The sequence below is a fragment of the Daucus carota genome, chromosome 7 (assembly GCF_001625215.2).
Source record: "Daucus carota subsp. sativus chromosome 7, DH1 v3.0, whole genome shotgun sequence".
Taxonomy (NCBI): Eukaryota; Viridiplantae; Streptophyta; class Magnoliopsida; order Apiales; family Apiaceae; genus Daucus; species Daucus carota.
Window position 1 is genome coordinate 35,607,881 of NC_030387.2, and position 12,469 is coordinate 35,620,349.

General features: G+C 33.5%; 1 protein-coding gene across 1 annotated transcript; it reads right to left on the reverse strand.

Moving 5' to 3' along the window:
* Positions 1-1,416: 1,416 nt before the first annotated feature.
* LOC108196426 (uncharacterized) lies at positions 1,417-7,416 on the reverse strand. Its single transcript, XM_017363706.2, has 3 exons — positions 7,120-7,416; positions 4,675-6,469; positions 1,417-3,567 (listed from the first exon to the last, which is right to left on the reverse strand). Exons 2-3 carry the CDS (start codon positions 6,460-6,462, stop codon positions 1,438-1,440), a joined length of 3,918 nt encoding a protein of 1,305 aa, XP_017219195.1. The 5' UTR covers positions 6,463-6,469; positions 7,120-7,416; the 3' UTR covers positions 1,417-1,437.
* Positions 7,417-12,469: the final 5,053 nt, after the last annotated feature.

The window sequence follows — 12,469 nt, forward strand, 5'->3', positions numbered from 1 at the left end:
ACTCCAAGAACTAGACTTCTTACTTTTTTGTCTACACATGTAAATTATTTCACTTCCATGCACGATGAAAGCTCATCTTCATTTCAGTAATGCAGCTCTGGAGACACCAGGATCGGTGGATTCTGCCTTTGGACTTATTACCAGAATCTAACTTGAGGTTTAAACTCCACAATTGTATAGGTTTTTTTATATTTTCATTTATGTTACACCTGCTATATTTTTTCAATTGAGTCCCGGGATTTCTGAGAATTTAGATGATCGGTAAAAAATATTATTTCAAATTTCAGCCTGGGTGCATTAAAATTCCGCCCCTGTCAGTTATCACTACTCCCTGATCCATTATACAGAGTGTTCAACTTTTTACACTTATCTTGAAAAGGTTTGACCACATTTAAAGAAAAATTCCAAAAAAAAAAAAAAATACATGTAAAAGTTCAAACGACTTATATAATAGACAAGAGGGACATACGGGTGTCAGTATAGATGGCGATAGACCTTATCTGAGGCCACTAGAAGTTTAGAAACATGTATAATTAATAAGCAGAGGCCAGAGGGTACACTAAGTTGTGACTACCATGTTATGTCGCACCAGGGGTGGAGAGCAACAGTACTCACAGTGATCTAATTGAGTGATCCAACACACATCGAACATGTTACTTCAGTTGAAAAAACTCTTCTTCTTTTTTTCCAACTACTAGTATCTTTTATCTGTATACTAGAATTTCCTCCTCAGTGTCTAATTCCAACTGGGCTCATACGTCTAAACGAAAAGAAAAGGTGTTAAATTGCATTTCATGCAAAAAGTTAAAAATCATATTTTAAAAACAATCGCTTCTAATAAATGTACATATTCGAGTGACTTTTTCTTGTTATACATTTAGAAATTAAAATGTTACATCATTTTAATTATTGATATATTAATTTTGAGTCTTTGACTAGGGATTAATTTCATATTTTCGAACAAGATAATTCGTAATAAGACATATATTACGTGGACAGGGGAATACAAGTAAATTTTATAGGCTGAAACTAAACGGATCATAAGTCTCCCATGCCTCTTTAAACATGGGCCTAGTAGACATGCTGCAGTAAAGCATCCAAGAGGACAGGAAGTGCATGATCCAAAAACACAAATACAGGCAATACCTTTCAATAAAATCACTGATTCACATCAATAATTGTCACATTTTGTTTGTTCGGAACTATGGTGGCAGAGATCGGAAACGAAATTAGTCTGTTTGATCTATGATTTTTTGGAGACTTTTCATGATAAATTAAAATTCAGAAATTTTTAAGTAAATTATAATATAATTAATGGATTAATAAAAAAAAATTAAAAAATTAATCGAAGATTTTTCTATATATTGATGATCTTTAGGACACTATTATCAGAACAATGGAAACGACACAGAATAATAATTTTCTAATAAGCTTGTATTAATTTTCTTTATAAGAACCAAGAACTTGAGAGTTTGGTGCTATGATCTGAGGACCCCTTACAAAGAAACTATTGGAGTCGGATTTTGATGCAAACCCGGACTCAGAGGTTGAAGGGAACCTGGGCTCTGACTTAGCAGCAAACCTCGACTTGGTGTAAACTTCTCCGGACTTCAGCATTCGGTGGACACCGAAGAGATGATCACCCCAGATATCATATTGGAAGGTATCTTCAGTTTTCTTCTGATCCTGTGTTCTAACTACTCTCTGATCACCAAGCTTCGAACCAGGTGCCCGAGCATGTGGAGCAATAGGAGATGTTGAAGACGGAAGAGGGGTAGCAGTGAACATACTAGGGGAGGACTTGCCAGCAGAAGGAAAGGTTGCTGAAGGTAATAGCACCGGTGTAGCTACTCGTCTTGGTCTAGGACTAGGTGTAGGAGACTTCACTGTACTATTTAGACTTGAACTGTTGTTTCCATACTTTACAGAACCTGTGCGATCTGACATGTTTGATTTCGAACTCGTTTCCGGGCCTGGAATCTTCTTGTGTCGCGGATTGGCAAATGGACTCTTCACCTCAAGACAAGGATCCACATCAGGAGATTTGGAACATGATTTTCTGGAATTAAAAGGTGTGAGTGGGGACAAGGGAGATGATGGTGTAGAATTGCCACTTTGACTACTCGAAACTTCAGGTTGTCCTGTCAATCCTGAAGTAGAACCCTTCTTCTTCCTTCGCCGTTTTCCTTTATCTTTTCCAACTTTAACTGTGAGTTTTTCAGACTCGGATACATCTTGCATAGCTGAATTCTCAAGTGCAACTGACTTGGACAACAAGGATACCCCCAACTTGCTTTCTTTCTGAGGATTTACTACACATCTTTTTTGGCTTGAATTACCCGAAGCCAAATTACCAGATGTAACAGTTTTCTCCTGCTCTGGTTCAATATATTGACCATCTAAACATCTTGCTCCAGACTCTGTCACCAACGCCTCTCTGCCCAACAACCTTAAAAACCCACTTAATTTAGCAGGCAATGTAAACTTGCTACTGTCTCTGTGATTACAATTCCAAAAGGAACAATCTCCACGATGACTTAAAGTGGGGATAGGGCATTTTCTGCCACTAAATAGATGGTTCTGGGAGTAAGAAGATAGCACCAGGGAGCCGATGCGTGGAACTATAAGTAACATCAAGGAAGAGGCAACAACAACCAAAAGCCAATATTTCTTCACCCTCGTCCATAAAAGTGATCTTTTACAAACATGGAGCATTGATGTGGGGAGGCTTGCTCTCATTGGTATCACAAGAATACCAGTCGACAAAGCAAGCTGAAGATCCCTCTGTATAATAGCTGCTGAAAAACCACTCTGATATGATATAACAAGTTTCTTAGATTCGTTAGGCTGAAGAGCAAAACCTTTACACGCATGTACAAGGAAACCATCCAACTCGCACCGGGCCCCTGAAATTTCGATTTTGCTCACCTCCAAAATCAAGTCCCCTGTATTCTTTGCATAGAATTCTTTCAAATATGGCTGTGAACAAGCACTGCTGTTGTTTGCGTTTAGCATGCCTGAAGATGAAAGATTAAAAAATGAGGGTATGTTGAAATCAAATTCTATTCTGTGCACTGGATATGATCCCTCAAACAGAACAAGTGACAGTGAACCCCCAAAACCTTGCAGACTTAACCACTCAACACCAGAAAGATTGTTTCTAACTAGAGCTGAACTTTTCCACCAGCACCGGCTTGACGGCTGAAATAAAATTGGACCAAATGTTGCCCTGCCATTAGGATGGACAAAGGCCTCTGTTACTGCGTTATTTGCTATCGAGAAACCATACCTTGCTGGTGCAATATCCTTACTGTGAACCAGTGAAGGCTGCAAAATCCCATTTGAGTCCCTGCAATCATCAATAATCTCCCCCGAGTTCAAGATAAGCTGCATTACAACCGGTAGGTGGCTGGGATTTTTGACAGTGATATATTGAGATTGATGACTTCCAATTTCAACCATCGGAAATAGGACCTCATGCTCCTCAAGAACAGACATGTCCCTAGACCTGCCATGAGATCTCCAATTCAGAAGTACTAGCTCATCGGGTTGTGCCATTTCCAATGCCTGCATATAATATCATACAGGAGAATAAAGTTCAAAGCATAGTTTTTCCTTAAATAATATTATCCAAGTAAACAGGGCACAACCATCTTTGCTTATCCTATTCATTATAAGCGCATAATTCAGCAAGCACCAAAGAAGTAAAAAAACAGACAGACAATAATCTTGTGAGCAAGAAGTATCACAATGCCAAGGACTATAACTACTAGAAAAATAGACTTCTCTACTCTGCTTACAATATGAACTAATTCCACCTACTTATGTTATTAATATACAATACACAAGGCAAGTACCAGAATGCATCAATGCTGCAAATAAGAGCAACTGATTATTTTCACCAGAATCAATGAATATGCAATAGCACCGAACCTGCCTAGTAATATAGCTCATACAAGGTTAACAATTAAAAAGCTAAACACAAGAATTTCACATGAGGTGGAGGGGGAGGGGCCGGGTGTTTATTACTGCAAGTCGAAAAATATAATGTGGATCCTACATTCTTGTCACGCATAAATTACACAATAATTGCACCTTGTTTGCATGTTACATGCTTCACCTGGTGGCTGGAATTCCAAAAGAAAAATATTATAATTTGCTTTGCCATCAAAATATATTCTGACAACCTTTGAGAAAGTGTTAGAGACCCCTATTTTTAATTGTTACTATCACTTCAACATTACCCTTGTCTATCTTTACTTTATTACCCTTTTACACCTAGTGATAAAGAAAAAGAAACCCATACATACGTACAAACCAATTCCCGTGCTGCTGTTGTCTGAGAGCGTTGCTAAAGCTAAGACCAAAATAAACTCTTATTTCTCTCTAATAAGTTATATCTTTAGAATTTTAGTCTGTTGCATAATTTACTTCTAAGAATAAGAATAACAACCTCAAGGATTACGGACTGCAAGAGACACTGAGCAGCTGTATAAGTCATTGCCTCATTGCAGCTCCTAGAAGTAGAGTAAACATTACTGTTAATTAAGCAGTTAGAATATATCTGATAATAGGCACACTGAAAACAGGCTTAACAGATAATATTTGCAGTTCAGCACACAAAACATTAATATTGAGGTGATTAATGATCCTGAAAGAGAAAAAATAAAGTACCTTGAGTTGTGAACGTGGCTGGATATCAAGGTCAGTATCCACATCTTCATGGAGATGATCAGAGCCATGGCCTGAACAGATGCTGATTATATCACCGCAAGGAACCTCAATCTGAGAATTGCTCGAGTCATTGGTCGTCACCAAGACTTTACAGTTCATGCTTAAATTGGTCACTTCAGACTCTAACTTGTTTGATTGATCAACAACCGGAGCATATGTGACAGCAGCTACCTGAGTGACAGTGCCAGGAAAAATTATGAGCCCCTCTACATATTTGAACAGCAAAGATTGAGCATCTTCTCCAACTGCACTAATTTTGACAACTTTTAGCAGATGGGGAACATTATATCTCAAAGACAAGGCAGCAAGAACTATTCCACTTTCATCACATGGCAGAAGGGCTTCAAGGGATACTGAAACAGGATTTGTATGGTCGCCATATGTTGATGTGATGTCATCTTCAGCTTCAAGAGGAACCATAAGTATATCAGCCTTCTCTACTGAAGACCTTAAAACCTGCATGCACAAAGCACCAAAGATTGTCCCCTTGGAATGCTGAAAGTCTATATCTATAATTATTTCAGTACTCTGGGGAGCAACCTCCCATTTCCTATGGGGTCTCATCACTATTTCTGGCATATCTACTTGACTAAGCTTCTTGCCGACCCACTTTTGCACACTAGGGTCACTAATTCCAGCATGATTTTGTAAACTATTAATACTACAAATAGCCTTAGCCAGATGGGAAGTACTTCCTGAAGAAAAAGATATCCAAGCAATTACTTCTTCTACATAGAGGGTTTCTTTAAAGGGATTGAAGAAAGACAAATTCTTCTTCAACCTTCTCCCAGAAGAACGATCCAAGTCAAGCAAAGGTTCTATGCCGTAAGGTGATTCATTAGCAAAGCCACTTGCCTGAATTAAGAAACCACCGAAACTTGTCTGCAAAATTAACTGGGCAGAGGAAATGCCCAAATTTGTAGGTAGAAAGACAAAACAAAATGAAGCAGCCTCACCAGGTCCTAGAGTCATTTCACTAAAGTTGCAAGGATAAAACTGTGAGCTGGTGCTATAAGGTTCATAAACATTTAGAATACCATTGCTGTGTGTATTTGTCACTGTTACGAAAGCTAACGAAGGTTTATATAAATAATTTTGCCCCCAGTCAAGCAAAGGAGGACTTATTTCTACCTGGAGAGAACCACCATCAGATATATCAGATTTAATTTTGGCAGAGTTCTCATTTCCTGCGGCTCTCCGATCAAGTAACGTTCCTCTACAAGAAGTAATATCATCCTGGTCACATAAACTGCTTCGGTGACATAAATTATCATGATCACCCACAAGTGAGTTTAACGAGCAAGAAACAACCCTCCCATTTAACAACTTATAACTATCAACGTTAGATGCCCATGTTGCGTTGCTTTTCCCATGAGTTGACGTTATATCATCTAACTGAAGTTCAGAATCATTCAGATCAGCTGAGTCTGCAATTTTGTCTTCGGACAAAAACCCAGGCAAAGTTGAAGGAAAGCAGAACAAATTTGAATTAGAACATACATTCTCAAGACTAGGCTGAGCCGCTGAATTACCAGAGAGAATTTGATTATCACCATCAGCGGCAAAGTCATCATCATAATGCACTTTAAAATTTTCACTGTAAGGCCCGCATGCATCACATTTCACTGAATTCTTCTCCTTACTTGTGGCACATGGTCCAGCATTCACAATGCAGAACAGAGTGAATAACAATTTAAACACTCCGCATACAGCTTTATCACGCTCCATGAAACCCCTGCATAAATGAACAATAAGTAAATTTCTGCAAGGTGAAGCTATAAACAAGAACATTGAAATTACACAAGATATAGCCATCACCACATAAGTCACATAAATTTCCAAAAATAAGAAAATTATAAAAGATATTTGTTCAATGACATCAGAACAATCCGTCTATTAATTCGACAAAATCTTACTCCATCAATCGTAGATGTTGTTCCCAAAAAAGAAAAGCACCCCTTCACTTGATAGTACTAAAAATCTATGCTTTAAATTCGAAACATTAATTTCACCATCAACCCATCAAATCTATACTAAAAAGACCTCTCCTTGGGACCTCAATACCCAAAACAATGAAAATCTAACACATGACACAATCCTCCCTCGACCAAACTGAGTAATAAACAAAATCTAGTAAAAAAAAATAGTATCTTCCATTAAATACACAATCAAAAACACCACAAGACCCACATAAATAGAAAAATGAAAAAGACTAGAGTACATACAAACAAACAAACAAAAACATCTGGGTTGTCAACAGATAACCAACAATCACTTCATAACTAAAGCTACACACATACGCACACACAGAGCTTGTGATGATTGAAAACAAGTGAAGATGGTGTTAAAAAGATGAAAAATTAAAAGGGTCAGTGGTGGAGTTACCGATGATGCTAAAGCTTTGAGCTTTGGGGCTTTATCACAGTCTTTAGTTCAGTAGAGCAAGTAAAAGATGAAGATGAAAAATGTCATTTTGGAGTGAATAAAAGAAAGAAAATTAGGGTTTATTTGTGTGTTTGTTTAGTGTTTTGTTTTGTTTTTGAGGTGTGATTATGGGGGAAAAAGCTTGTACTAATACATAGATACAAATACATACATATGCAGAAGGAGACACAAAGCGCTGATAACAGTGAATGAATGGTCTTGGAGAACGAGAGAGAATAAAGAAAATGACACGTTATACTCATTTACTGTATTGCCCCCACTTGCTCATTTTGGACTTTGGTGAACTTGCATCCAAATGTTACTTTGTATGTATTTCATGGATACTGTATTTTAATTTTAATTAAAAAAAATTATATGAACTTTTTTTATGAAATTGCGTGCTATAGAAATATTTTTTTGTTCCTTACAATTTTTTTTGTTTTTCAAAAAATTAGTTAATATTAAATATTTTAAATTTAAATAGACCTTAATATTCAAAGAATCGAAGATACGTTGATAATTTATTTATAACAGAAACACAAATTTTTTTTGAAAAAAAGTACCGGAGAAAGTAGCATATTAGGTAGAGCCACATCGGTAAAAGTAAAGTACCAAAGTACAAAATTCTACATAATGCTGATACACAAAATAGAGAAGAAAATGATAAACATGTGAAAACACAACAACTTCGGCCGAGGGAGGAGGCTTGTATAACATTTTCTGTACATGAATTCTGAGGAACATAATTAGTAAGATATTGAGCACTTTATAATTACTTGTATTCTAAAATAATGATAAACATAGGAGTATTTTTGGTCCGGTGATTTCTATGAAATTAAATATATATGAATCGGCTCCACTGAGCATCCCAATAATAATCACACACTAATTCTATTAAATATCTATAAATTTGAAACATGAATGGACATAATCACTTACTTGATAAAATAGAAGGTCTTGAAATACAGGATGTGTTACCAAACTCTGTCTTGAAAAATTTCTGCGGTGCTGGTACAAAGGTGGTGAAACGTAACCAGAGAAACAACTTCTGTTTGAAATAGCACAACAAGACTTTTACTATTGAATGGAATGAAACAGAAGAAAATTTTATGAATAGAACACAGTTGAAAGAACTAGGAGAAAAGTTTGAATTTTATATACCAGCTAGGTGACTAATTTTAGGAAAATAGTGACTATTTGTGAAAAGTCCCGACCCTTGACTCAGTGATACGACAGGTATCACTTTTAGAAAATTACCGTATCACTTTTAGAAAAATAATATGACAATAATGGAAATTCTATTAATAATTTTTAATTTTGTTATTATTAATATTGTTAGTTTCTTAATATAATTTGTAATCATATTTGAAATTTTTTTAAGAAATGATATGTTCAAATTTTCCTTTTAATCATAATAAAGTTTTTAACAAATATATAAAATTATATGTCACCGTCTCATGTCTTAGATTAAAAAACAAACATATTCTAACCTACTAACCTGTTTGATTAAAAAATCAAATGGATGGGTGGTTCAATGCTAAGATATGAATGTGTGGATGATACTAATTAATCAAATTTAAAAAATGTTAAAGAGTATTATAAATATTTATAATTATTAAAATTTTAAATTAAAATAAATAACAAATTTAATTTTATAAACCTCATTTTATAATATTGAACAATGTGTCCAAAATTTAGCTAAATTAATATACAAGCGTGTAATCCTACACACATTTATATGTTTATATTTGAAAAAATATTGTAACACTTATATAAAATATTTTTATTTTAAATTTTTATATAAGTTTATATATATGTTATAATTTTAATTTAATTCACTCGTTAAAAGTTTTTTTTTACAAAAATTCACTCATTAAAAGTTTAAAATAATCAAAAATGAGTAAATTTGAGGGATGGGAATATAAGATTCCGCACTTGATTAACCTCCTATTTTATTGTGGCTTAGGTACCCGTATCCTTAATGACAAAAGAATATATCAACGGGCAATAATAATAATAATATACATAATACAATGTTGCACGTAAGTTGTCTATATCAACGTGAGAGTTGTGTGATTTCAGTCAACCATTTTTCATTAGAAATGAAACTGAAAATCGGAAACATTACCGTCCTCCGATACGAGCTAGTTTTAATGTTTCAGAGTCAAATAACATTTTATTCAAACCATCTATAAGCTTATAGAATCATTGTCCCGTGTTAAAATAACGGTACAATACAAATGATAGTTGTGGGCCTTTTCCACTTAGTTACGTACTTACGTTATTCAACCGAACGTTATTTTTTATTTATTTTATATTTATCTTATTACACGTAGAGTCCAACTTGAATAGATTTAAAAAATAATTCAATATAATAAATTGAAACTGAAAATTCATAATTCAAATGTCAAAGACTATTATTATAGATAATTAATAGTTTAGTAAAACATAATAAATATCAAATTTGATGGAATAAATGTTGGTATGATAACATAATCTTATCATTTAGAAATTACAGTATAAATAAATTATTTAAAAATAGTTATATTGAGATTGATTTAAATCTTTTTATATTTTAAGGAACTTTCTAAACTACTCCCTCGTTAGTACAATTTTTTTCATCACTTGACACATATTTCAAAATTTCTATAATATATAATTTTATAATTTATTTTAAAAAAATTTGCTTCTCAACAAAAATATAAATATTGAATATTTTATTCAAAATGAAAATGAAACTAAGTCGTGAAATCATATTTCGTAAGAGAAAACACAGCATGAAAAATGTCCAAATTTTATACCAACACTAAAAACAGATAATTACCGTGATACTTTTGTAAATCGTAACTAAGAGAACGGTACAGTTTGGCTTAATTTATCTTTTGAGGTAAATTATTTAATTTGAAAATATTATAAATATGCACAATTTTTTTTAAAGCAAAATATGTACAATTTTTAAAAATACGTGAACTTCTTTTTGGCAAACACCTATTAAATATTTTATAAATATGAAAAATTAAAATAATCTTTTGATCAAAAGAAAACAAGTAAACAACCATACACACTACATCTCTCACAATTGGTATAAATTTAACTCAACTTTCTGAAATCTGCGGCTATAAATTTAACTTGTGGTGATTGGGTTGAGAGATTGTTGAGACTGAGGAGTTTTGAGGCACTTAGACGCATCAAGCCCCTGTAAAATAAATGAAGTCAAACTCCCATAACTTTCATCTTCTTATTTAATTTCATACACAAAACAAAATATGTAGAGTGCTTGTTCATAATTAAAATATAACGTTTTAAAAAAACTTAGTGTAAATCTTAAGTATGAATTCTTAATTCATGAAAAAGTAAAAACAATAATTTTAATAATGCTTTAGGACAACCAAACTTGAACAAATACCAGCGGTCAGAAGCAATGCACAATGGACCGAAGCTGTTGTCTAAATATAGCATGACGGCATGAAGTTGGCGGCGGAAGTTGGAAAAAACAAAATTGATTCCGTAGAAATGGAAGTCTCAACTGACGGCTGCCTCAACAAGTACTCGAGGTCTAGAAAGGGGCAATTTGTTAAACCTGCAATTATTAATTCTCTCTTTTTTATTTGTTTTGTCTGTTAATTTTTATTTAATTTTTATAAAGAATAATGATTTTGAATACTATATGTTAAAAGTTAAATTATCAAAACAAATAAAGAAAATGCTAATTGTCATGCACCCTACTAGAGTGGTAAATGAATACTAATTTAATTTTATTAAATCTTAGACATTTTTTTCAGTTTTGTCGGAATACATTTTAGTATTAGTGATTGATAAATTGTCACATCTACCAAATAATAAATGAAAAATAGAAACACCTTTTTTATCAACAGCGTGTTAGCGTCCACAATTTTCCAATTTAGAAAAGGAGTATGGTTTATCCGCGAGCAACTTATTTGGTTTGTGCACAAACAGAAGTAATTTTAGAAAAACAGAAAATATGAACATTTTGCCGATATGTAGATTTGCTTGGACTTGCTTCAAGTTGGGCCTCTGAGTGACATGATGGGTATTTCTGTTCTCCCTCTGAATTGGGCCAACGAAACAGGAAAGGCAAAGGGCCCGTGTTCGTCTGCTTTTGGATCTGGATTTTAAATTTATTTTCAATTTAAAGTTAAAAAGAGTTTTGTTTATACAATGGTCCTATTTGAAATATAAAATATAAGTGGTATTTTTTTTGCCACGAAATATAAGTGGTATTTAAAATGAGGAGTTAGCGGAAAGTATCTTTCAAATGACTTATTTTATTTTTATAATAAAAATTATTATTATTATTTATAAAATAATTTATAAAATTTGTTATTATCATTAATTTTTCTAATAACTCATAAACTATTACAGTAATAATATAGGATTTACAGATATTTATACCATTTTAAGTTTAAATAATAAATCATTATTTAAATTTATCCTGCAACAACGCTAGTTCAGAAATATATTGTCTATCAAGCTATCGTAACTCGTAAGAAACTTTTGTTGGACAGCATGGGACTATGGGAGGACAAATCAGAAAACATGCCATTCAGGAGATTCAGTAATTTAGTTTGCACGTAATTTCAAATTTCTGATGCCCGCGCTTTACAATATGAGAACTTGCTCTTTTTACCGAGTTCGAAGTTTATAATTTGTAAGATCATTTTCAACCCAATACAATTTTTGATAAAAATATACATGTTTCAAGTAAATAGATTATATGTATAAATTGGTATAAAACTGTCATCAATATTTAAATACAAGTTTATGTTATTTATATTTGATCAATCTGATAAATCATAATAAACTTCCATATCATATCATTTGTTATATAATATATTTTATTTATAATAATCGAAAAAAATAATAATAATGTTATGTTATGGTCGTAAATACTATTAATATTTCAGGGCTAGCTATTGAATATTTTTCCAACACATATTGAACAGCACAGGAAGTCGCATACTACACTAAACATTCGTACAAATTCGTTAATACTAAACACTCTTCCTGAAAAACACAGACTATTTACATGCAAGTATTCATACAAGGGTCATGTTCCCTGACAACTGTGTGTCAGGGAACAGTTATCCAACACATGGCTTCCCAGCCGTTGGATCGTTGATCCAACGGCTGGGGTAAAAGGAAATATTTTTAACGTTCCGCGCTTTTTTTCCGCGGATGGTCTGTTTTGAACATGCGTTCCGCGCATTTTTTCCGCGGATCGGAGGAAGTTTTTTAAGCGTTCCGCGGTAAATAACCGCGGAACTATCAGACGGGTTTTAAAACGCAGAAA